Raw genomic sequence first — 27,069 nt, forward strand, 5'->3', positions numbered from 1 at the left:
TCCAGCCTAGAAATAACAAGGGCCTGGACAAGAAGTTGTGCAGCATGCTCCATTAGGCCTGATTTTTCTGATGTTGTGCAATGCAAACCTGCAAGATCGAGCAGTCTTTGCAATGTGGTCTTTGATGGCAAGCTGGACATTTTAACATTGTAACAGTAAAATCTATGTCATGTTCCTCACTCTGCTTTATGTGATCACAATCATGTGCAATGTCTTTCTGATCACCATCATATTTTATATAACCACCGTTTGCATGTCCCAAAGTACATGGTTGTTGGTAATCTGGCTTTGGTTGATATTGATATAGCTAATACCCCAGAAGATTTATGTTTTATTACCACAAACAAAACCAAGTCTTTCTTCTTAATAGTCACAATGTTAAAACTGTTCACTGGTTGACCAGTAATTGTTTAGAAAGTCAAACTAATATATGCTGCTTAAAACAACAATCAACAACAAATCATCAAAAATCTCTACTGTATTCACTAAAGGTGTGGTGGCTTTAGCAAATAGGCAGTTCAGCCGATTGCAATTGTCTGATACAACACTACCATCTAGTGAATGACAAGTGTAATTGCATCTTTTGTCATTTTTTCCGTTAATGAATGGACTCGGACTTTTAAAAATGAAACACATTTCCTGTTTGTGATATGAAATGTCCCCAATTAGACAAGTTATGAAACCTTCCTGAAGCTCTTGAAATCTTAAACTGCAAAAGCATGTTTATTTAAATATTTAGTTTTTCTTCAAGGGCTCGAGCGTGAAAGGTAATCGAATACATACGAGCGGCTTGTTTTTTTTCTTTACAGCTTTATACTTGTATATATATATTTTTTTGATACTTTCGTCGTAATTTATTGCAACACATTTCAAATTATAATTTTACATTCTAAGGATGACTCACACCCGGAGAAGAAGTGAGGATGAGGATGATCGAGTGGACGGGATGATTTCCAGGACATGCTGTGCTGAGCTGCACTATGCTCTGCAGGACTGAATGGCTGAGCATCAGGACTGGAGGAAGTGTCAGACTGAGGTTTAGAAGTTTAAGGGGTGCATGACCACCTACCAGAACACTAGAAAAGAGCAGCTTCTGAAGCAGAGGACTTCCGCCACATAAGCTTTCTGATGCAGAGGCCTCTGAGGCAGTGCTGCACAACAAAAACATCCATTGTATTTACTTAACAAAAGGCATAGTTTCAAGAATTTCTATCAAGCACAGAAATATTTCATGAAAAATTTTCATGTATGTTTAATGTACCTATTTCTTGGACAATCAAAATAAAGAAGCCAAACAGAAGACTTTGTTCGTAAAAAAATAAAAAAAAATTACTTTTTGAAAATCATTTGAACATTTTTTAAGTATTTACTTTTATCACCGTGTCATAATTAATTGAATATGGGTTAGCTGAGCATTCATAAAACAGTTCCGCTGGGTTCTTGCTCTTAGGTTTTAGAAGTTTGTCATACTCATCACTGTGTTTTGTCCTCATAAACCGAAGGAATATTTTATAGTATAGGATGAATGAAAACCTTACATAATATTTTATTTAGCACTCAAATCTAAAGGTGAAATAATTTCTTAGAATTTTTTTTTTTAAGAATTAAAAAAAAAAAGTCAACTTTATATGTGAGCGGACCATTTTAAAAAGTTTATGTGGTTTAAGGTTAAAAAAAAAAAACATTATTTTCCACATACTGTACATTATTGTTTATCCTCTATGTCCCACCTTTCTTCGATTTTTTACAAAGGTCATGTTCTAAAAAACATGAGGGTGTATGCTGATTAACCAGCTATCCAGTGCATTGTGATTGGCTGAATACCTTAAGCGTGTGACGAAAATGTTACGCCCCTTAACATACTGTGATGCCAGTACGACCAGAAAAAAAACAATAAAACCCATTACCAACGAGGCATCTGTTGTGTCCAGTGGGGACATAATTACTGATTACAATGATTTATACTGTTTTTACATGTTGCATTCCAGCGGCAACCTTCCGGTCTTTCGTGAAACGGAAGTGACTAAAACTGCAATTCATCGACTGGCCGGTAGAGGCTGGCTCCAAAAGGAAATTAGTCCCATAGACTTCCCATGTTAAAATGGAGCTTCCGCCTATGCCCATTTTCACTTATCCGGGAGTGACGCGCTGCCAATGGCCTGCTCCACCCACTTTGAGCTTCAAAATGCTCTTCAGAAATCTGCGGTTGACGTCACAGACACTACGTCCGTGATTTTATACAGTCTATGGTTGCGTTGCAGATCGTGCCATGTAAACATAAAACCGTGTCTGCATTTATGATCGGAGAAACGACAAACAACAAGTGCTACTCTACACTGCTCAAAACAAAATCAGTTGGAAAATCCTTTACATATGAAAACATACTTCTAGACTGTGAGTTAGAAGCGCCAGACTGTCCTTGCAAAGTTGGAATTGCCCCACTTTATAGAAACAGACATTGTAGGCTCACAGGAAACAGTCCTTGTCCTCCGCAAAATGTTCTGCACACATCTGAATATTTTGGTTGAAGTGTTCTGGAACAGTGTTGTAAATACAACTTAACCAGTGATTTCTAGTTCTGTCCTCTTTTGGAAAGCCAAATAAAGTAGCTTCACTTTTACAACGAAACATACAGCGTCTCCACAACATGGCTGTGGTTCTCTCAGTTGGTTGTGCATATTTTTCTTCCGCACTTTTTCCTTCTACTCAACTTACTGTTAACATGCTTGGATTTCTTAAGAAATGAATGTTTGTGCCTTACTCTCCTTGTGAAGGGTGTCAGATCAGCAGTCTTCACCATGATTGTGTAGCCTAGTGAACCAAACTGAAAGACCATTTTGAAGGCTCAGGAAACCTTGGCAGGTGTTTTGAGTTGATTAGCTGATTGGCATATCACCATATTCTAACTTATTGAGACAGTGAATTGGTGGGTTTTTGTTAAATGTGAGCCAAAATCATCACAATTAGAAGAACCAAAGACTTAAACTACTTCAGTCTGTGTGCATCAAATTTATTTAATACATGAGTTTCACAATTTGAGTTGAATTACTGAAATAAATGAACTTTTTCACAACATTCGAATTTATTGAGTGGCCCCTGTATACTGAACTATATCAGTTGATCGATTACTACAAACTCTAGGCCTCTAGTAAGCTGATCAATCGTCACAGCACAGAACTAGCACTGGTACTAAACTATAGAGAGGAGAAACTGAAGCCTATTTGTTGCTCCATAATGACTAAGGTTAAATCTTCTAAAAAAAAGTCTTAAAAGTTTTTTTTTTTTTTTTTTTTTTTTTTTTTTTGATAGTTTTGGAAGCACTGCTCGTAAAGACATGAATCCAGAGCTAATAATTATCATTTTATCATCAGATGACTGTTGTAAATTAACATAGTCTTGTGAACCGAAAAATGCACTAATATTGAGGCAACAGCCAAGTGAAAGAACATGCAAAAGAAAACCCTTTTATAAACCCAAAAAAGAAAATCAGCTAAAGGACTTTCCTGGGCCACATTTCCTTTAACAATTTAGCTATTAAACATGCACTAAAAGAGAAGTTCTAAACATTTGTCAGCCCTACATTACATTACTATCTGTTTCCAAAAACACAACAAAATGAACGTTTGAGTGAGCATGAACTGTCAGTATTCCTGTTATAACTGAAACTTCATTAAGGCCTCTTCACCTTATTGTTAATGTAAGAGTGTGTAACCTGAATGTGCAAGGCTTCCAGTCTTAGTGCTTACAGTTATTTTGTACAAAAACGTCTCAGGTTACGAATGTAACCATGGTTCCCCGAGAGAGAACGAGACACTGCGTCCTCTGAAGGGACACTATGTGGAACACCAGCGTGTTGGCCGGAGACAGCCTCTGACATCGCTACCGGCGCGGCTATAAATACGCGCCCGTAGGACCCGTCACTTATCTTCTTCGTGAAGCTTGAGTCCGAAGCATGGCAGGGAGCTAGAAGATGCAGTGTCTCGTTCCCTCTCAGGGAACCATGGTTACATTCGTAACCTGAGACGTTCCCTGTCAAGGGAACTTCGAAACTGCGTCCTCTGAAGGGACACTATGGGGAACTCCCCATGCTGAGGGGATTGCAGGCCAGAATCATGGCAAACACTAAGTACCAACTCTATCATTTCACTGGGAGTCACCCCTGGAACGGTTCGACAGCTGTCCATGACATTATCCCTTATGGCCAAAGGCCTAAGCTACATACCCAACTTACCTGAAGGGCCTCGGCCCGGGGTAGAGCTGAAGGCTTGGAATCACGAAAGATTCCTTTAAAGGGATACGGCTAAGACACTAGCACTGTTTATTACCAAGTCTTGCCTGTCACAAAGGAGGGGCTCTCGTGGCACTCTGATAGAGCAGCTTGTAGATGGAATGGCCCGGGAGCAGAGCAATTGGAAGACGGAACATACAGATGAAGCCTCGGCCACGCCTGTACCATGGCGTCCAGCCCCAATGGAGCTGGATGAGTCAGAGGAAGCCAGAGGGGATAGTGTGACGCTCTCTTGAGCCACAAAACCGATCCACCCAGGTCTGGCCAACCTCTCTAACTCTGCTTCAACACCTTGGTGCGAAGGCGCCATTCCCCGAGCCTCAGCCCCTGCCTCAGAAGGGTGTCTGTGCTCACAGTGCATCTCAAAACAGTATGTAGTACTGGAGCGCTCTGATGAAAAAAACGAGAATTCAGTCTCCAATGAGAGGAGGACTCCGAGCTCCGAGCAGCATGCTCATAGGCGACCCTTTTTGAAAAGGGGAGCGCTGCTAAACTACCGCGAGAATTGCCCACACAGCCCCCCATGTTGAGGGGCGGTGCTTGAGGTGTATAACAAATACACACTGGTTGGATGAAGCCGAAGGAACCTCGGGGCTAATCATCTTAAGAAAGGGAACGAAGCGCAGCGCGTAACCCTTACCGTACAGGATTCCAGAAAGTGCGCAGAGCCTTGCGTGCACAATTACCACTTATGTGGATTTCAGACAGTGCGCAAAGCGTTAACGTGCACACTGACCACCATGTGGTTTTGAGAAAGTACACAGGCATAGCGTGTGTACAGAAAAGTTACCTGACAACCACTGTATGTGGGAGCTCAGCTTCAGAGAGACCTGTGAAGCCTACTACCTGACAACCACAAACTGTGGGAGCTCGTTTTTTAGTGGAAACGCACAGCATGTGGGAGCTAAATCTCCAGGGAGGCCTGGTGAGGCCTGCTACCTGACAACCACAGTATGTGGGAGCTCGCTTTCAGAGAGACCTGGTGAAGCCTACTATCTGAAAAACCACAATATGCGGGAGTCTACACAGCCCCTCATGTTGAGGGAAGCGATGCTTGGGGTGTATAACAAATACACACTGGTTGAATGAAGCCCAAGGAACCTCGGGGCTAATCATCTTAAGAAAGGGAACGAAGCGGAGCACGTAACCCTTACCGTACAGGATTTTAGAAAGTGCGCAGAGCCTTTCGTGCACACTTACCACTTACCATGGATTTGAGACAGTGCGCAAAGTGTTCACGTGCACACTGACCACCATGTGGTTTTGAGACAGTACACAGGCTTAGCGTGTGAACAGAAAGGTTCCTAAGCATCGCAGAGGCGCACGGGAGAGGCGAGCTCCAACCCCTCAAGCGAGGGGAGCATCACCTGAGGCAGTACATACAGATTGCCCCCTCAAGGACATCGCGCGCGTGCTCTTCGCCCAAACAAGAGACGCAAAGACTGTGTGTGTCATCAGGTGTCAAATAACGCTGACATGGATGCACACACTGTTTAAACGCCTTGCTAGTGGATGCCATGATAACAATAATAGATCGCTCTTACCGTTCTGGTCGTTTCTCAGATGCACGCTTCAAACAAAACAGTCAATGAAGACGAAGAAGATAAGTGACGAGTCCTACAGGCGCGTATTTATAGTCGCGCCGGTAGCGACGTCAGAGGCTGTCGCCGGCCAACATGTTGGCGTTTTTCAAAGTATGCTTCAGACACGGGTCACGACGAGGTGTTCCCCATAGTGTCCCTTCAGAGGACGCAGTTTGAAGTTCCCTTGACAGGGAACATTACCTTATGCTGCCTGATATTGCAAAGTGTTATTTGTGATCATATTATTTACAATTTATAATTCTCATCATATACACACTGGTTTGTAGAACAATTTTTTTACCGTTTACTGCTGGTTCAACAGCTAATGAATCAAAAGTCTTTGAAACAGTTTACTTCGGAGTCGCAAAATAAAGAGGATCATTTTGTGCATATTGTAAAAAACTTGGCACGCAGCCAACAATGAAAGGCTTTCTTGAATATTCAATATAATATATGTATTTAGAAAATTAAATAGATGTATAAATATCTGTGTACAACTATTATTTTTAGGCACTCCTTTTTATTCACAAATTTATTTCACAAATCATTGTAGGCCATTATTATTTACCTATCAATTCCTTTTCATCTAAACTATGCATTTACTTGAAAATTATTTGCAATTACAGATTAAAAGTAAATACATTGATTTAATAACTATGAATATAGTTGAACAAAAATACACAATGTAATTCTGTAAATGTTTTAGCCCTTTGTGCAAGGGGGTGTGGTTTGGCGGAATCTGCAATGGAAGAGAGACGAGGGAGCAGAGCCTCGTAAGTAGGTCAAGTGCAAATATCGAACACGTGTGTTTGATTGCAGTAATTGGCGTGGAGAGACTGGTTATAAGCCGAAACACCGCAGAGAGAGAGAGAGAGAGAGACACGCTGGGACCTCGTGCAGTGCTGGGAAAAACCGACAGAAAATAATTGTGAGTTATTGACTGTGATTGTGCAGTAGTACGCTGTTTGTGCCAGGATGGCACCGTTACTTGTTTAATCTTCAAATAAACGAGCGTCCCAGCCTCAAGCCGACCCCTGTCTTCTTCCTTCCTTACTGAGACTGTGTAGAACCACATCACACTGGTGCCGAAACCCGGGAAGGAAGAAGATCGCCGCCGCCATGCAATCTCCGTCAGGTACACCATTTGCGGACATCATTCAGTCGCTCGCCGGTCTTCATCAGGAACAACACCAACACATGCTGGCGATCAAGGAGGAGCAGGATAAATGCTTCGAGGCGCTCCTCCGGGCCCAGCATGAAGACCGCAAGCTGTTACGGAGCTGGGTAGACCGGGAGGTCCGGGCCACCCCCTCATTCAAAGACAGCACATCTCCTCTGCCGCTCAACAAGATGGGGCCTCACGATGATCCGGAGGCCTTCCTGGATTTTTTCGAAAAGTCGGCAGAGGCTCGAGGGTGGCCCCCCGGGGACTGGCCCATGCGGCTCATTCCCCTGTTGTCCGGAGAAACGCAGGTAGCTGCTCACCAACTGCCAGTCCAAAACCTCCTGGTCTACCAGGATCTCAAGCGTGCCATCCTTCAGCGGGTTGGTCGCACCCCGGAGCAACATCAGCAGAGGTTCAGGACCCTGACCCTGGAAGAGTCAGGCCAACCCTTCCTGCTGAGGCGGCGGCAGCGGTAAAGTCTGGACCGGCCTGTTGCCGCTGTGGGGACCCAGGGAATTTTATTTATAGGTGTCCGCTGATGGTAGTGGGGACATTGATCCGGGTCCCCGACACGCCACAGGCTGCCCTCGATCAAGCTGGCCTATACTAAATACCAGTGAGTATCAAGGGGGGTACATATCAGGCTTTGGTGGATTCAGGATGTAGCCAATCCTCCATACATCAAAGTCTGATTCATCCGAGGGCATTGGATAATAGCCGCATGTTTAAGGTTCGGTGTGTACATGGGGAAGTGGTGAATTATCCTACTTTGCCTGTGGATATTCAATTCAGGGGAGAAAAACATAGAATAGAGGTGGCAGTTAATCCGCAACTCAGGCATCCGATAATTTTGGGTACGAATTGGCCCTAGTTTAATAAATTATTGGGGTATTTATGTTCGGATGTCTCTTGGGGGAAACGAGAGAAGGCTAGGGTAGCGGTTGCGCAGTTGGGAGAGGCTGAACCGGAACCTCCGGAGCCTGTTGCAGGGGAACCGAGTGCTCTCGAGCGGAACATCCTCCCGGAGTGTGATGATTTTCCCCTGGAACAGTCCCACAATAAAACACTGAAAAACGCCTTTGATCAGGTTTGTTCTATCGACGGACAGCTTCTCCACCCTGATCAACCGCTCTCTTATCCTTATTTTTCAATTTTAAAAGGTATGTTGTATCGGGTGATCCAAGACGCAGAGACAAAGCAAGATACAACCCAGTTATTAATACCCAGAAGCCGTCGGGAAATGCTTTTCCAGGCGGCTCATTGTAATCCAATGGCCGGGCATTTAGGGCAAGCGGCTACACTAAACCGTCTCATGGCCCGCTTCTTCTGGCCGGGCATTCACGAGAATGTGCGCAGGTGGTGCGCGGCTTGTCGTGAATATCAACTGGTGAATCCACCGGCCACCCCAAAAGCACCATTGTGCCCCCCTCATTGGGCCATTAGAGCGGTCAGCACGGGGACATCGCTTTGCATTAGTTCGTTTATGTCACGTACTATTCGCGAGCTTTACGAGTTATTGGGCATTAAATCGATTCGAACAAGCGTCTATCACCCACAAACAGATGGGCTGGTCGAACGATTTAACCGCACGTTAAAATCCATGATTTGTAAGTTCGTACAGGAAGATGCCAAAAATTGGGATAAGTGGCTAGAACCCCTCTTGTTCGCTGTACAGGAGGTTTTCCCCCTTCGAGCTTCTTTACGGACGTCAGTCCCACTGGGTCCTCGACGTCCTTAAAGAAACTTGGGAGGATGGACCTTCTAATAGTAAAAATGAAATTCAGTACGTCATGGACCTGAGAACAAAACTCCACATGTTGGGGCGGCTGTCAATGGAGAATTTGTTGCAGGCTCAAGACAAACAGAGTCGGTTGTACAACAGGGGGGCTAGACTACGTCAATTTGCACTTGGAGATAAAGTGCTTGTATTACTCCCTACGTCTAGTTCAAAGTTACTCGCGAAGTGGCAAGGACCCTTTGAGGTCACACGGCGAGTTGGGGATCTCAACTATGAGGTAGCTCGAACGGATAGGGGCGGAGCACATCAAATATATCACCTCAACCTACTAAAAATATGGTCTAAGGCTGAATCAGTGATGCTGGCGAAGGTAGTGATTGGGGAGGAGGATCTCGGTCCAGAAGTGAGTTCAAAATCCCAATCTCTCGCTCTGGCTCAAGGCCCAAGACCAAAAAGGAGGTTAGACAGTTCCTGGGGCTGGCAAGTTATTATAGAAGGTTTGTACCTAATTTTTCGGATACTGCTAGCCCGCTTACTGATTTAACTAAAAAGGAGGCACCAGATAGGGTCCAGTGGACGGAGCAGTGTCAGCAGGCTTTCACCCAGATAAAGGATGCTCTGTGTGGCGGACCGCTCCTAAATGCTCCTGACTTTTCTCTCCCCTTTATCTTGCAGACAGACGCGTCAGACAGAGGGTTGGGCGCGGCCCTGTCCCAGGAGGTGGAGGGGGAAGAACGGCCGGTGCTGTACATCAGTCGTAAGCTCTCTAAGAGAGAGACGATGTACAGCACCATAGAAAAAGAGTGTCTGGCTATCAGATGGGCTGTTCTTACCCTCCGGTATGACCTCCTGGTGTGGCAGTTCACCCTCTGTTCGGACCACGCTCCCCTGCAGTGGCTTCACTGCATGAAAGATACCTATGCGCGGATCACCCGGTGGTATCTCACTTTACAACCTTTTAAATTTCAGGTGATCCACAGGCCGGGTGTACAGATGGCTGTGGCTGACTTCCTCTCCAGGAGGAGGTGGGGGGGAGCTGCAGGCCGGATGGCTCCCCGGCCTGAGTCGGGCGGTGGGGGTATGTGGCGAGGGGGGCGTGGTTTGGCGGAATCTGCAACGGGAGAGAGACGAGGGAGCAGAGCGAGGCGTGAGTAGGTCAAGTGCAAATAATGAACATGTGTGTTTGATTGCAGTAATTGGTGTGGAGAGACCGGTTATAAGCCGAAACACCGCAGAGAGAGAGAGAGAGAGAGACACACGCTGGGACCTCGTGCAGTGCTGGGAAAAACCGACAGAAAACGAATTCTGAGTTATTGACTGTGATTGTGCAGTAGTACGCTGTTTGTGCCAGGAGGGCACCGTTACTTGCTTTATCTTCAAATAAACGAGAGTCCCAGCCTCAAGCCGACCCCTGTCTTCTACCTTCCTTACTGAGACTGTGTAGAACCACATCACACCCTTTTTTAATGGGCGGCCTAAAGTGCCCCTTTTATTACTTCAGGTCAGGATGAGGTCAGATGAAAAGAAGCAGGCATACATTTTAAGTAAGCAACAAAAGAATTACACACTCAAGGTAGAATGCTATTATTTTCTCACTCTGTCTTATTATTTTAATAACAATAGTAATTGTGTATTTTATTATTATTATTATTTAATCCATCAGAGTAGTAGCTTTAGCATTTGTCATGATACCTGTTGTCTGGCTTGTCATATTAAATTATATTTAGAAATGCAGAACATTGAAGCATAAATGATTCAACAACAACGATAAAACAATGCAAATGACAACAATGTCTGACAATGTTTTTAAAATTGGGGAAAAACAGGTTTATTTTGGAAATGGGAATATGATTCTCCGTTTAAAAAGCTTTTTCAAAGAGATAATGAACTCCTCTGTGTTGAATGTGTAGATTATAGGGTTAAGCATTGGAGGAAGTGCAGAGGTCAGAGAGAGATTAATGATCCTTGTATTCGTGTTTATAATGGAAGATAGAGCATATGTAAAAGTGATGGGTACATAAAATATGGCCACTACTATTAAATGAGCAGTGCATGTCTTTGTGGCTCTTTTACGGTCTTGTGGGGTTGTGATTCTGAACAATGTCAAAGCTATGCACATATATGAAAAGATGATAAAAAATGCTGGAAAGCCGAGAATTAATATTGGGAACAATTTGGCTATCACAGAGCTTGGGAAATTGCTGCTACAGGCAGAACGATATATAGGGCCATGATCACAGTAGAAACTATTTATAATGACAATAACTCTACAGAAAGAAAGCCTGCTGATAAAAACTGTTGTTGTGATTATTATAAGCAGTGCCACTGCCCACATGACTCCAATTATAACAAGCATTGATCTGTGGGTCACAATCATATGATACCTCAGTGGTAAACAAATTGCTACTAATCTGTCAAAAGACAGGACAGCAAGAGTTAAAGACTGTGCTGAAGTAAATACAAACACAGAGAACATATTACACAAACACAATCCATAAGGGATCAGCTGATTCCCAAACAAAAACATATCCAGTAGCTGAGGAATCACAGCGGTACTCTCACAAATGTCTGTCAGTGATAAATTAAAGACAGCAATATATTTAGGAGTGTGAAGATTTCGATCCATAATAATAACAAGCATGAGACAGGAGTTTCCAAGTAAAGAAATAATGTAGACAAAAAACAAGAATATATAATAGTACCTCATGTGAGGTATACCAGAAAAACCACTAATATAGAAATAAGACGGGATGGAAATATTCCTGTTTTCAGTGAGATCAAGATTCATGATGAGTTCACTCTTGATACTCTATGCATCCTGTCCAGAAAAAAATAATAATAATTCAACATTGTCAGAAAAGATTTCATTATATTTTTCTCTACAACAAATATTGTATCAACTGAATCTAAAATAGATATTCAGACTGCAGTAAAATGTATGTATATGTATATGTATATGTATAATCCCTCCAGAACAAAGTCAAGTTTTGAAAGCACAATTATATTTAACATGCATCTTAAAAATTTCCATTGCCCTTTTTTAAACAAAATTGTTGTATACAATGTGCAAGATTTTGTATAATACATGCTGCAAATACAGTGGATAAGGTGTACTCACAGAAAGAAAGATATGACTTTAGGAAGTCTTGCTCAAGCTAGTACAGAAATGGTACTGTAAAAGACGTTCCCAAACCTGATACATACTGAACTATATATCCTTCAGATACAAATGGCAGGCCTCTCCAGACTTGTCAGTTGACCAATCATAACACAGATCTGGCATGATCAGGTACGTCAGAATGAAATACACTGACTAATCTACAGGGATGTGCAAAACTGCAGTTGTAACCCACAAAATATGCTATAAGAAGTTAAAAGTTAGGGTTAGTGGTTTCATGTCTAAAGCTATACATATCACTACAGAAATTGTTTTAATAATGTTTTCCATGCTTCTCAAATGAACCATAAACAATTATTGCACATACAATTTTTTTTTCTAAGTGCATAAATGTAATGCATTGATAACTTAAAATCGCCTCCTCACAAAAAGACCTCCTTTGTGAAAAAGAAGTGCACTTAAGTATACTTTTATAAACAGTACTTATTGCAGAAATAATATACTTTAAAAGAGCACACATGAGTGCAAATTAAATGTTATTTTCAATGCTTGAATATATTTGTAATTAACTTCAAATGTATCACATTTTAAAGCAATATTAAATGCAATTAGTCTTTAGTGATTTTTTTAAACCACTTAAAGGGTTAGTCCACCCAGATAGCAAATTTATGTAATTAATAACTTACCCTCATGTTGTTTCAAACCCGTAAAACCTCCATTTATCTTTGGAACACAAGACATTTTAGATTTAGTCCGAGAGCTCTCAGTCCCTCCACTGAAGCTGTCTATACGGTATACTGTCTGTGTCCAGAAAGGTAAGAAAAACATCATCAAAGTAGTCCATTTGACATCAGAGGGTCAGTTAGAATTTTTTGAAGCATCGAAAATACATTTTGGTCCAAAAATAGCAAAAACGACGACTTTATTCAGCATTGTCTTCTCTTCCGTGTCTGTTGTGAGAGAGAGCTCAAAACAAAGCAGCTGGATATCCAGTTCGCGAACGAATCATTCTGTTCACCAAATCGAACTGAATCGTTTTAAACAGTTCGCATCTCTAATACGTATTAATCCACAAATGACGTAAGCTGTTAACTTTTTTAATGTGGCTGACACTCCCTCTGAGTTCAAACAAACCAATATCCCAGAGTAATGCATGCACTCAAACAGTACACTGACTGAACTGCTGTGAAGAGAGAACTGAAGATGAACACCGAGCCGAGCCAGATAATGAACAATAGACTGACTCGAGTCAAGAACCGGTTGCATCGGTTTTTGGATCACCAGTAGTTCTTTCGGACAGTTCGATTCAATAAACCGGTTGAAGAAAACGGTTCACCAGTTCTTTTGCGCTCTACGTAATGGCGTCATTTGCAATGATTGCCCTTGATTCAAGCCTTCAGTTTACCTGCCCTCATAACATTAGCACAGAATCAGTTCAGAATCAATCACCAAAGGAATCAGTTCAGTTCAGATGCCCTGTGTGTCGGTCTGCTTCACGCTGAATCACACATGCGCAGTATCATCAGCTCCTCGGTTCACGAATCGGACGTGTCTGACAGAAACAGTTCTTGACTCGTGAATGAGTCAATGTTTTGTTCGTTATCTGGCCTAGGGCTGTGCAAAAAATCGAATGCGATTTTCATGCACATCTCATCAGTAAAAACGCTCCTTTAATTGGAAGTATTAACTCCAGCACGTGTGTTCAGATCAGGGTTACCAGGTTTTCACAACAAATCCTGCCCTGTTGCTTCTCAAAACTAGTCCAAAACTAATCGCGTTTCCAGGAGGTTCCCAGATAAAAATAAAAATGCTTCCCGGGGTTAAAATATATGTTTTGTTTTTTGGCACGGTTGTCTTGGTAAAATCCACATTTTATGGGCTAAATATCACGTTATTGGTATTGGGGTTGTTTCAAACCGCGGACATGAAAAACAACCGCAGACTTGGGAACATTGGTTCAGGTGGAGCGGCAGTTACTACACAGAGCCGTAGTCTACCGACAACTAACACAAAATCGCTTTCAAAATCGACAAAAAATCGCCACCGATTTAAAAATTGATTTTGTGTAGATTGTCAGTGAATTACGGCTCGGTGTAGTAAATGCCAACCAATGTTGCCAAGTCTGTGGTTGTTTTTCATGTCCGCGGGTGGAAGCGATCCCAATAGAAATAACGTGATATTTAGCCCCTAAAATGCGAACTTTACAAAGGCAACCATGCCATAAAACTTAAATTTTAACCCCGGAAAGCAATTCTTTTATCAGGGAACCTCCTGGAAACACTATTGGGCTAGTTTTGGACTAGTTTTGAGAAGCAACTGAGCAGGATTTGTTGTGAAAACCTGGCAACCCTGATCTGAACACACGTGCTGGGAGATATACTTTTAATTACAGGAGCGTCTTTACTGATGAGATGTGCATGAAAATCGCATTCGATTTTTTGCACAGCCCTACTCGCGGTTCATCTTCAGTTCTCTCTCAACAGCAGTTCAGTCAGTGAACTGTTTGAGTAAATGAATTACTCCAGGATATTGGTTTGTTTGAACTCAGAGGGAGTGTCAGCCACATTAAAAAAGTTAACAGCTTGAATCATTTGTGGATTAATGCATATTAGAGATGCGAACCGGATATCCAGACTGCTTTGATTTGAACTCTCTCTCACAACAGACACGGAAGAGAAGACAATGCTGAATAAAGTCATAGTTTTTGCTATTTTTGGACCAAAATGTATTTTCAATGCTTCAGAAAATTCTAACTGACCCTCTGATGTCACATGGACTACTTTGATGATGTTTTTCTTACCTTTCTGGACATGGACAGTATACCGTACACACAGCTTCAATGGAGGGACTGAGAGCTCTCGGACTAAATCTAAAATATTTTAAACTGTGTTCCAAAGTTAAACAGAAGTCTTAGGGGTTTGAAACAACATGAGGGTAAGTCATTAATTACATAAATTTGCTATCTGGGTGGACTAACCCTTTAAGTGAGACTTTGGCCCAATCCCAATTCTACCCTTTAGCCCCTCCCCTTTTCTCCTACCCCTCCATTTCACGCGTTCACGTGAAGGGGTAGGGGTGTCTCAATTCTCTTTTGGTTGGAGGGGTAGGGGTAAGGGGAAGGGCCAGATAGCCCTTCAAACTAAGATTTTTCGAAACTACACTTCAAACGAAGGGGTATGATTTATCTCGGAAACATGGCTGCTACAGCGAACAAAAAGACACATAAATGTAAGCTTTTAGATACACCAGTACAAATGTCTGAAGGTAAATTGCCTGTGTAAAGGCGTTCCCGTTGTTTCCTGGTGTCGCTGATTGGCTGGAAGTTCAGTAGTCGCTGAAATGACGTCTAGGGAAGCCCGTGGTTGGTTGTTGGATGAAGACCCGGAGTTGTGTGGGCTGGTTGAAGTTGAACGGGTGCTCGAGGTCAGAGACACGACGTTACAAAACTTAACTCAGAACATGAAACTCTCAAACGGAAAAGAAAAGAAGTAAAGTTTGGCGAGACAAGGTGGTGTTTCTTCTCATCGTGGCTAAGTAGCAGCAGGTGTGCAGGCTGAAGCATGCTGGAACCGCGCTCAAAGAACAGTGATGACCTAAAGCATGGCTAAAAGCTAAAGAAGCAAAGCTAAAAGCTAAAAGCAAGATTTTATGTTGTCCTAAGTATTTAAGCTGGCCTGTTGGCCACACCTCAAATGTTGTCTTGACCAATCAGATATTGTCTTGGCTCGGGGGTATCATAAATCATGTTATCTTATCAAGCACATGGTCCAAATTTTCCCGCTCTTGAAGGGTATAATTTTGTACATGATTCCTATAACAAGAATATCATACATTTGACAAATAACTGATGGTCAGGACTGTTTAAAGCAAGCAGATTCCATCAAAAACATACCAAACATGATTATGAATCCTTAAGCTATCCCATAGTTATTAAAAGACATACACAATAAGTGATTATAAACATGATAGTCGAATGTGTGGGTTACATATAAATGAATATGGAGTTAAGCGATGGACTGTTATTCATTTAGAAGTCATTTTGAGTTCATTTTGGTCCATTCATATCTAGAAAAGACAGTTTCTTTGTCATTCTCTGACAAAGATTTCTGTGGAGACCATAGGTTCAAAGCCCCCCCTTAGGAATTTCAGTCTGGTTCTGCTAGGTGGGGGAAGTGTTTAAGGATATTGTGTATAACTCTCATGGGTTTACATGTGATGTCCGGCATTGTAAATGTCCCAGAAGTTCTCCATTGGCAGTAAACTTCAAATGTCATGAAGCTGCACCCCATCTCTCTACAGTCTGTGTGCACGGAAATGTTCCAAAGAGGCCGGAAAGTCCCAAAAATTCCTTGAGGAAAGAAAAACAATTGCAACAAAACATTATAACGTTATAAAACATATCCTTCCTCCAACCTCAACTCCACCTAACTGAACCTGAAATCCGATCTGATTTTTGTTTCTTCCTTTAAAGTTCACTTCATTGGAAGCATTCTCTATCACATTTTGCTTTTCAACTCATGTAGTTGTGAATTGTAATTATATAATGAAAGTGGTCATGATTGAAATGCTTCATATGAAACAACTTGGTGTGTAAGTAAAAATGTGTCTATAACTTTAGGTATCAAAGCTGAGCTTCCACACAGATCAAAAAGATCACAACATACACTAAAGACAAGAGCACAGTAGTATTTCACATGTAGGTTATAGAAATACTCTCAAAACACAGAATATTTAAATAATTATTTATAAAATATATATAAAAATTAATATTTATAACTTTTTGTATTGATGGAAAGAAAGGAATTACAAAAAAAAAACTTTTCTCTGTTTCAAGCACAAAGGTTTTAAACACATTTGGCCTGTTTACAACACAATATGTTACAACTACGAACAAAATAAAACTTGCTCACAGCTGACAAACAGACAGATTAAACCTGTAATGATTATTTTTAATTTCCCCTGCATTTCACTCTTCTTTTTGTGGTTGCATTCACTTTGTGTTGTTTGTATAGTTCTTTTATGGATTGCATAACCTCCTCTGAATTTAGAGTGTATATGATGGGATTCAGCATACAGTAGTTGGCACTGTCTGTGTCAGGAAAGTTTAATTATCTGGGCATTTGGATGCAAAGGTGTTATTGGAGATACAATAATATTATATATATATATTGAACTATATCCCTCAGTTGATTGATTACTACAACTCCAGGCCTTACTGGACTTGTCAGCTGATCAACTGTCACAGCACAGAACTAGCACTGGTACTAATCTATAGAGTGGAGAAACTGAAGCCTGAAGATCTGTTGCTCCATAATGACTAAGGTTAAATCTTCTAAACATTCTTGAAACAGAAACAAAAATATTATCCTTAATGGTAGTTTATTTTCCAGAGCTAATAATCATTCACATCGAATGACTGTTGTAAATTAACAAATTCATGTGAACAAACAAATGCACCAATATTGAGGATGGAGGCAACAGCCAAGTGAAAGAACATGCAAAAGAAAACCCTTTTATAAACACAAAAAAGAAAATCAGTTAAATAACTTTCCTTTGGGCCACATTTCCTGTAACAATACAGCTATTGAACATGCTCTAGAGGTTCTAAACATTTGTTAGGCCTAAATTACATTACTATCTGTTTCTAGAGAATGTTTTTAGAGAATTAAATAGATAAATAAATATTTGTGTGCAACTATTACTTTTAGGCATTCTGTGTTTTTAATGCTTTTTATTCACAAATTGAATTCACAAATCATTGTAGGCCATTATTAATTTACTTATCAATTCCTATTGATCTAAACTATGCATTTACTTAAAATGATGGCTTAAAAGTCTAATTAACAATTAACAATCTAATTATATATATTTTTTCTTATTATTATTCAATCCATCACAGTAGTGGATTAAGCATTTGTCATGATACCTGTTGTCTGGCTTGTCATATTAAATTATATTTAGAAATGCAGAACATTGAAGCATAAATGATTCAACAACAACGATACAACAATACAGATGACAACAATGCCTGACAATGTTTTTCAAATTGGGGAAAAAAGGTTTATTTTGGAGATGTGAATATGATTCTCCGTTTAAAAAGCTTTTTCAAAGAGATAATGAACTCCTCTGTCTTGAATGTGTAGATTATAGGGTTAAGCATTGGAGGAAGTGCAGAGGTCAGAGAGAGATTAATGATCCTTGTGTTCGTATTTACAATGGAAAAAAGAGCATATGTAAAAGTGATGGGTACATAAAATATGGCCACTACTATTAAATGAGCAGTGCATGTCTTTGTGGCTCTTTTACGGTCTTGTGGGGTTGTGATTCTGAACAATGTCACAGCTATGCATGTATATGAAAAGATGATAAAAAATGCTGGAAAGCCGAGAATTAAAATCGGAGACAAGTTGGCTATCACAGAGCTTGGGACATTGCTGCTACAGGCAGAACGATATAAAGGGCCATGATCACAGTAAAAACTATTTATAATGACAATAACTCTACAGAAAGAAAGCCTGCTGATAAAAACTGTTGCCATGATTACTATAAGCAGTGCCACTGCCCACATGACTCCAATTATAACGAGCATTGATCTGTGGGTCACAATCATATGATACCTCAGTGGTAAACAAATTGCTACTAATCTGTCAAAAGACAGGACAGCAAGAGTTAAGGACTGTGCTGAAGTAAATACAAACACAGAGAACATATTACACAAACACAATCCATAAGGGATCAACTGATTCCCAAACAAAAACATATCCAGTAGCTGAGGAATCACAGCGGTACTCTCACAAATGTCTGTCAGTGATAAATTAAAGACAGCAATATATTTAGGGATGTGAAGATTTCGGTCCATAATAATAACAAGCATGAGGCAGGAGTTTCCAAGTAAAGAAATAATGTAGACAAAAAACAAGAATATATAATAGTACCTCATGTGAGGTATACCAGAAAAACCACTGATATAGAAATAAGACGGGATGGAAATATTCCTGTTTTCAGTGAGATCAAGATTCATGATGAGTTCACTCTTGATACTCTATTCATCCTGTCCGGGTAAAAAAAAAAAGCAGTATGTTATTCAACATTGTAAGAAAAGATTTCATTATATTTTCCTCTACAACAAATATTGCATCAATTGAATCTAAATTTGATATATAGAATGCAGTAAAATGTATGTTTGTGTGTGTGTGTGTGTGTATGTATGTATATATATATATATATATATATATATATATATATATATATACATGAACATATTAGGCATTTCAAGTCTTGAAAGAACAATTATTTTAACATGCATCTTGAAAACCTTATATTGCCATAAAATTGCTGTATACAGTGTGCAAGATTTTGTATAATAAATGCTGCAAATACAGTGGATGAGGTGTACTCACAGAAAGAAAGATATGACTTTAGGAAGTCTTGCTCAAGCTAGTACAGAAATGGCACCGTAAAAAGACTTCTCCAAACCTGATACATACTGAACTATATATCCTTCATATATGAATGGCAGGCCTCTCCAGACTTGTCAGTTGACCAATCATAACACAGATCTGGCATGATCAGGTACGTCAGAATGAAATACAATGACTAATCTACAGGGATGTGCAAAATTGCAGTTGTAAAGGAAGCCCTTAACCCACAAAATATTCTATAAGAAGTTAAAAGTTAGTTAAATGAACCATAAACAATTATTGCACATACAACTGTAGAACACAGTTCCCTGACTATACCACGTTGGAGTGGTGGTGACGAAACAGCATACAGCATACTTGCTGCCGCACTAGTCTGGTGAAATGGTGAAAAGAAAGTGAAAGTTGTGACATTTGCCAAGTATGGTAACCCATACTCAGAATTGGTGCTCTCCATTTAACCCATCCAAGTGCAAACACACAGCAATGAGAAGTGAACACACCGTGAACACACACCTGGAGCAGTGGGCAGCTATATATCCCATACCCAAGGAGCAAATGGGGGTTCAGTGCCTTGCTCAAGGGCACTTCAGCCATGGGTATTGAGGGTGGAAGAGAACACTGTTCATTCACACCCTCCTCCCCACCTACAACTCCTGCCAGCATCGAGACTCTAACCTGCAATCTTCAGATAATTAGTCCAAGTCTCTAACCATTGGGCCACTGCTAACCCATGTGGGCAAATGGTGTGTGGACAACAATCTCACCCTCAACACAGATAAAACCAATTAAGTTATTGTAGACATGAGGAAGGAGAGGAAATCTCACTGGGCACTGATCATTCATGGGCTTGAGGTAGAGCAACTAGATAACCCTCCAGAGTCGACCCTCCAGAGTCGAGTCAGGTCCCCGTTGACCCTCCAGAGTCCAGTCAGGGTTTTCATGGGTTTTCATGAGTTGAGTCAAGTTCCTGTTGACCTTCCCGAGTCGAGTCAGGTGCCCGTTGACTTTCCAGAGTTGAGTCAGTTCCCGGTTGACCCTCCTGAGTTGCGTCAGGTGTTCATTGACCCTCCAGAGTCAGGGTTAGTCACCGTCGACCTTCCAGAGTCAGAGTTAGATACCGTTGACCCTCCAGAGTCAGGGCTAGTTCCTGCTGACCATCCAGAGTCGAGTCATGTTCCAGTTGATCTTCCTGAATCAAGTCAGATTCCTGTTGACCTTCCCAAGTCAAGTCAGGTGCCCATTGACTTTCCAGAGCTGAGTCAGTTCTCGGTTGACCCTCCTGAGTTGAGTCAGGTGTTCATGGACCCTCCAGAGTCAGGGTTAGTCACCGCCGACCTTCCAGAGTCAGGGTTAGTTACCGTTGACCCTCCAGAGTCAGGGCAAGTTCCTGTTGACCATCCAGAGTCGAGTCATGTGCCAGTTGTTCCTCCTGAATCAAGTCAGATTCCTGTTGACCTTCCCGAGTCAAGTCAGGTGCCCGTTGACTTTCCAGAGTTGAGTCAGTTTCCGGTTGACCCTCCAGAGTCGAGTCAGGTGTTCATGGACCTTCCAGAGTCAGGGTTAGTCAACGTCGACCTTCCAGAGTCAGGGTTAATTACCGTTGACCCTCCAAAGTCAGGGCTAGTTCCTGTTGACCTTCCAGATTTGAGTCAAATTTCAGTTGACTGTCCAGAGTCAAGTCAGGCTCCTGTTGACCTTCCAGAGTTGAGTCAGGTGCCCGTCAACTTTCCAGAGTTGAGTCAGTTTCCGGTTGACCCTCCAGAGTCGGGGCAGGTGTTCATGGATCCTCCAGAGTCAGGGTTAGTCACCATCGACCTTCCAGAGTCAGGGTTAGTTACCGTTGACCCTCCAGAGTCAGGGCTAGTTCCTGTTGACCTTCCTGAGTCAAGTCAAATTTCAGTTGACTCTCCAGAGTCGAGTCAGGTTCCAGCGAACTCTCCAGAGTCGAGTCAGGTTCCAGCGAACTCTCCAGAGTCGATTCAGGTTCCAGCGAACTTTCCAAAGTCAGGGCTAGTCACTGATGACCTTCCAGAGTCAGGACTAGGTACCATGGACTTTCCAGAGACAAGGCTAGTCACCGGTGATCTTCGAGGACTGAGTCAAGTCACCGGTGATCTTCGTCCTCCCGTTGGGCCGACCACAAGGACGTGGTGGTCTTCCGCTCCGCCCTGGGGGACTCCAGCCTCGACCACGAGGAGGTGGTGGTCTTCCGCTCCGCCCTGGGGGACTCTGGCCTCAACCACGAGGATGTTGTGGTCTTCCACTCCGCCCTGGGTGACTCCGGCCTCGACCACGAGGAGGTGGTGGTCTTCCGCTCTGCCCTGGGGGACTCTGGCCTCGACCATGAGGAGGTGGTGGTCTTCCGCTCTGCCCTGGCGGACTCCGGCCTCGACCACGAGGAGGTGGTGGTCTTCCACTCTGACCTGGGGGACTCTGGCCTCAACCACGAGGATGTGGTGGTCTTCCGCTCCGCCCTGGGTGACTCCGGCCTCGACCACGAGGAGGTGGTGGTCTTCCGCTCTGCCCTGGGGGACTCTGGCCTCGACCATGAGGAGGTGGTGGTCTTTCGCTCCGCCCTGGGGGGGCTTCTGCCATGACCACATGGTTGTGATGGTTCTCTGCTCAGCACGGGGGGGTGGGGGGGGCATCACGTGATGTCCTTTATGGACCCATGTTTTTGTGTTTTTGTGTTCTTTTGCTTTCTGTCTATCTCCTTCTTTGGACTTGGCCCTCCGTCCTTCCCCCTGATCCTCCGCCAGTCCACCTTCCTCCTGGACTCCTTGTTTTGTATTACACTTGTCCTTTCTCTGTCTTTCCATTTTACCTGGTTGTTCCATCTCTGTCTTTCCATTTTACCTGGTTGTCCTGTCTTTGTCCTTCCATTTTACCTGGTTGTCCTGTCTTTGTCTTTCCATTTTACCTGGTTGTCCTGTCTTTGTCTTCCCATTCTATCTGGTTCCTCCTGTCTCTGTTTTCTGACCCTCCGTCCCTCCCCCTAGTCCGTTGTCGCTCCACCTCCCTCCTAACTCTTTATCTATTGGGTTTTCCTGGGTTTCAGGTGGAGCATCTGGCAGCTGCTCCGTAGGGGAGGGGGTAATGTCACGCTGTCAGTCTCTGTTTTCCTGGGTGTTCCCTAGTGAGCTCACTTCTCCTTAGGCACTTCACCATATGCACTTTAATTCCTCCAGTCTGGTCCTGTCTTCACAGTAATTGCACTCCAATTAATCACACAGGTGCAGACAATCCTTTGTCGTTAGTCTCCTTATAAATAGCTGTCCTTCTCTGTTGTTTGTATGGAGTCCTTACCCTTTTTGTGATATGTTCTCGTCTCCTGAGACTTACCCCTGCCTTCTCGTTCCTCCGAGTTTTACATTCCGTTTCATCCGGTTTCCTCTTTTGCTTTGTTTTGTTTGTCTCCCAAGACTGTTTATTTTGTATTACCCTTTTTGTTATTAAAATCATACTTGCAATTGGGTGTACCCTCTCCTTGTGTTTTCGTAATACACAATCGTCACAGTTTCCTAATTATATATCTCAAGGTTAACACGTAGGTCCCACTTTATATTAGGTGGCCTTAACTACTATGTACTTACATAAAAAATAAGTACAATGTACTTATTGTGTTCATATTGTATTGTAAAACAGTTTTACTGCTATTGACTGGGATAGGGGTACGGTTAAGGAGAGGGTTGGAGGTATGGGTAAGTTTAAGGGTGGGTTAAGGTGTAAAGTATGGGTCAACAGTGTAATTATAAATTTAATTACAGAAATTAAATACAGATGTAATTACATGTAGTAGTTTTTTTATATAAGTACAATGTAAAAACATGTATGTACACAATAAGTACATTGTACTAAATTATTAATTAAAATGTAAGTACATAGTAGTTAAGGCCACTTAATATGAAGTGGGTCCAAATAAAGGTCTGTATGAACAAAAGTGTAAGAAGAAAAACTAAACTTCAAAGTATTAAATAAACGAACAACAAACTGTGATATTAGATTATTGAAATGTATTAAAAAAAGAAAATGTTGTGCTGCTGCTTTATGATGGCCTACTGTGTCTTCTAAATATTTGAGAAAAAAGTCAATCTAAGTATCTAAAAAGATACTTCATTTTGGAAACATAGAGAAGTTCTTTCCTATCTACAAACTAGACACAGTGAAGGATGGCCTTTACCCTCAAAAAGTATGGAATGGAACAATTTCCATTTATTCTGTGTACCTGCTGTCTTGGCATACAGTGTGACTAAACTGTCCAACAACTCAAGCAAAAATCAAATGATCAGCACTTGCTCCAGTCACCTCGTTGTTTTGTTTAGTTATTACTCACCAAAGCTGGTCTCTATTTTACTAACTCGTATAGTATGTCAATTATGTAAAGTAAATATGTAAACTGTAAAGTATGGAAATTACAATTACATGTGTTTTACACATGAAGAACTCAGGTTTCCTGCCTTTTTAGTATATAATAACTATTGTAGTAAATAATTTACTGTGTTCCATAGCTAGTGCATGTGTAAAGTGCCACATTGCATACTGTAAGAAATTATAGTCTGCCTCGACCCAGTTTCCACTCTAAATTGTGTGTTAAACTATGCCCCTTTCCCTACAAAGTGCTTAATTAGAGATAGTTCTTTCTGATCTTAATAATTATATGTAAATAGTAACTTTGGAGTGATAATTTGTCACTTATAGCGTGGGAGCAGCAGCAGGCCATCAAGAACCATCAGCTCACTAAAAGGGCATATGAAATGGATTCTGTTTAATCTTATCACCTTAACATTTGGTTTTACAGTAATGTAATAAAGTATAAAATGTTCGAGTTTAGGATGTTCAGGGTTCATTCTGACTCTGTTAAACCCAAGGTACTACATATACTACTATGCTGCAATAAACATCTTCATCAATATCTTCAACATCTTCATCACTTTTTCTTACAATACATTTATTACCTATGACAGTCATCAGCTGATGATGGCATTGTATTATTATGCTACCAGCTTGTTTATTCATAATATGTTGTGTATGTTATTTTAGGTTTTCTGACCTCAAATGTGTGTGTTGAGGATGTGTAGTAACCAACAAGGGTTGCATCATCTAATTATGAGGCATTTGTTCCAAAGGATAATGAGTTACATGTTAATTACCCTGCTAAAAGCACTGTGTTTGTTTAGGTAAACCTGTGGAGAGGTTCATATGGAGCCTGAGAGATTTCTGTCTGGTGTCCCGAAGCTCATTAGTGTGAAGCAACAGGGAAAAAACAAGTGGAGTGTGACTAGCAATGTTGCCACAAGAAAACAGGCACTGAGGTGACATTGGCCACATGGAACTTAACAAAAAAGAACAGAAAACAATTCCTGCTCTTTGTCACTGTCCTGCAGAGGTCATTTAAAATTTCACAACTCTAGTGAAATAATTTCCTTAATCTAAGAGGTACCCAAGTCCATCTACAGTTGATGAATTATAATGGGGATACTAAAACAGTTTAATTTTACAGTAACATAGACTATGTTTAAATCATTATTTTTCCTGGTAAACTAATATAATCAGCATGTTGTCACTCTAAATGGGGTAAGTTGTCACAATGAAACCTGCCATTAAATAACCTATTATATGTTTTTAAGCTAAATTTAATTATTTTATATTTTAAATATTTTAAAAACATAAATTGTTGAAACCGTTTATATCACAAAACGTACAGTAAGATATAAACATAAAACTGTTGTTTTGGGAACATTTCTGTAATATGTAACATATTGTATACAGTAAACCTTACACATGGGTCCCCTTACTGATCCATTATTAGCTGAGCAGAGATGTGCTTTAGATCCCAGTGCACAAATGTTTTATAAAATTACTGATTATTGTTGGGCCTGAGGGAAAATGGACTTAATTTTCTATTTATTATGATTAATATTATTTATGCTTCACATACAGTACACAGTATGATTCAAGGTAAACACACAAAGATTAAATACACAATACATCTACAAACAGTTAGGCTATTTGTCTTTGGCTTTTTGTTTAACATTTCAAATTTCTAACAATATAAAAATAAGCACAGCTCCAAATATTTTCCTTATTTTCTTTTGCTTATTTTGAAAACAGACAATTCAACATCAGCATGTCTATTTGGCCTGTAGTTTCTAAAATGAGCAGGAGCATCACAAACATTATCAAAACAAGCAAACCCATCACGATCAGAATTAAGAAAATAAAGCTATTGAAATTACCTTTAAATGATGTGGTACTATTTTCTTGTGCAAAAATACATCTGCTAATCGTTTCCTGATCTCTTTGGTTCTTGTGCAATAAACAGTGGGATTTATTAATGGAGGGATCAGAGAGGCTACAATCAAAACTGCATTTCTCTCAGTTAAATTTAGCACAACTCCTATACGAGTTAGTAAAATAGAGACCAGCTTTGGTGCATAATAACTAAACAAGACAACAAGGTGACTGGAGCAAGTGCTGATCATTTGCTTTTTGCTTGAATTGTTGGACAGTTTAGTCACACTGTATGCCAGGACAGCATATGTGCACATAATAAAAGGAAACTGTCCACACAACATCCAAAGACTTATCATGACAGGTATGAAAAAATATGGTTCAGGATCAACACAAGCTGCTCTGATCAGGGAAGGATGATCACAGAATACATATTTGATGACAGGCTGGCGACAGTATGGAACACTCTCTACCACTGATGCCAAAAAACCTATAACAGTAAAACCAATGAGCCAAGTCAGAAAAATAAGAAAACATGTTCGTGAATTAGTTACAATGCTGTGGTATCTTAATGGAAGCCTGATTGCAATAAGTCGATCTATTGCCATTAGTGTCAGAGCCATGCATACTGTGATATCACCAAGATGATAGAAGAACATACTTGAGATACACGAATAGTATGAAATAGTTTTAATCTCAGTGAGCAGCACTGAGATCATGGTTGTGCTGCAGCTAGAGGAAAACATTATGTCAATGACAGCTAGATTACAGATTAATATGTACATCGGCTTGTGTAAATGTCTGTCAGTCAAGATAATGCACAGATTGATGCCATTCCCGAGCAGTATGAGCATGTAGGTTATTAAGATAAGGAATCCGAGGAGTTTTTGGTTCTGCAGGTGATCAAATCCAGTGATTATAAAGCCATGTAAAGAGTAATTTTCATTTGCCATTTTCAGTCAGCCACTTCCCAACATACAAATTTTTTAAAATACAGTTAGTACAGATAAAAAGATGAAGTCAATAAGATCCTCTATGTACTCATATATGCACAGAAAAAAAGCTCCAATGAAGGAAAATGGCAGAAAGATGCAGACAGCGTCTGTTACTGCAGGATAATGAAAAGTCTGAAAATTGAAATATAGTTTTATCAGAAATACAAAGAGCGTTTCATGCATTCTTAAGAATAAAAAAATAAGATATAATGCAATATAATTTATTGTCCTGTTGTTCTTTAGTTCCTATATTTTAAAATTCCAATCAGAGTACTTTAAAATAGCATAAAAATAAACTGAGATGTCTGAGATGCTCCTTTCATATAAACTGAATGACTGAGTATGACTAAAATCCTCCCTTTTATAATTCAACATAAGACAGATAGATCATGGTTTCCAAGCAACAGTGATCTAGTAAACTTAGACTGTAAAAAAAAATTTAAACCACTCCTACTCAACAATTTCTAGTGACTTGGTTACATCTAAATTTTTCAATTAGCCTAATTGAATTTATTTCATTCAATTTGTCC

The 27,069-nt window shown here is 40.9% G+C and overlaps 3 protein-coding genes across 3 annotated transcripts; all 3 read right to left on the reverse strand.

The window, feature by feature from the left end:
• Window positions 1-10,602: 10,602 nt before the first annotated feature.
• Window positions 10,603-11,562, reverse strand: LOC127966505 (olfactory receptor 1M1-like). The gene has a single exon (XM_052567527.1). It carries the CDS (start codon window positions 11,560-11,562, stop codon window positions 10,603-10,605), a length of 960 nt encoding a protein of 319 aa, XP_052423487.1.
• A 6,391-nt stretch (window positions 11,563-17,953) lies between these two features.
• Window positions 17,954-18,913, reverse strand: LOC127966506 (olfactory receptor 13C2-like). The gene has a single exon (XM_052567528.1). It carries the CDS (start codon window positions 18,911-18,913, stop codon window positions 17,954-17,956), a length of 960 nt encoding a protein of 319 aa, XP_052423488.1.
• Window positions 18,914-25,522: 6,609 nt separating this feature from the next.
• On the reverse strand, window positions 25,523-26,497 carry LOC127966507 (olfactory receptor 10G4-like). The gene has a single exon (XM_052567529.1). It carries the CDS (start codon window positions 26,495-26,497, stop codon window positions 25,523-25,525), a length of 975 nt encoding a protein of 324 aa, XP_052423489.1.
• Window positions 26,498-27,069: the final 572 nt, after the last annotated feature.

The sequence above is a fragment of the Carassius gibelio genome, chromosome B10 (assembly GCF_023724105.1).
Source record: "Carassius gibelio isolate Cgi1373 ecotype wild population from Czech Republic chromosome B10, carGib1.2-hapl.c, whole genome shotgun sequence".
In the NCBI taxonomy this organism is placed as follows: domain Eukaryota; kingdom Metazoa; phylum Chordata; class Actinopteri; order Cypriniformes; family Cyprinidae; genus Carassius; species Carassius gibelio.

Excerpts from the sequence above, each read along its gene's own strand:
- LOC127966505 (XM_052567527.1), bottom strand. The coding sequence starts at position 11,562 with ATGAATCTTGATCTCACTGAAAACAGGAATATTTCCATCCCGTCTTAT.
- LOC127966506 (XM_052567528.1), bottom strand. The coding sequence starts at position 18,913 with ATGAATCTTGATCTCACTGAAAACAGGAATATTTCCATCCCGTCTTAT.
- LOC127966507 (XM_052567529.1), bottom strand. The coding sequence starts at position 26,497 with ATGGCAAATGAAAATTACTCTTTACATGGCTTTATAATCACTGGATTT.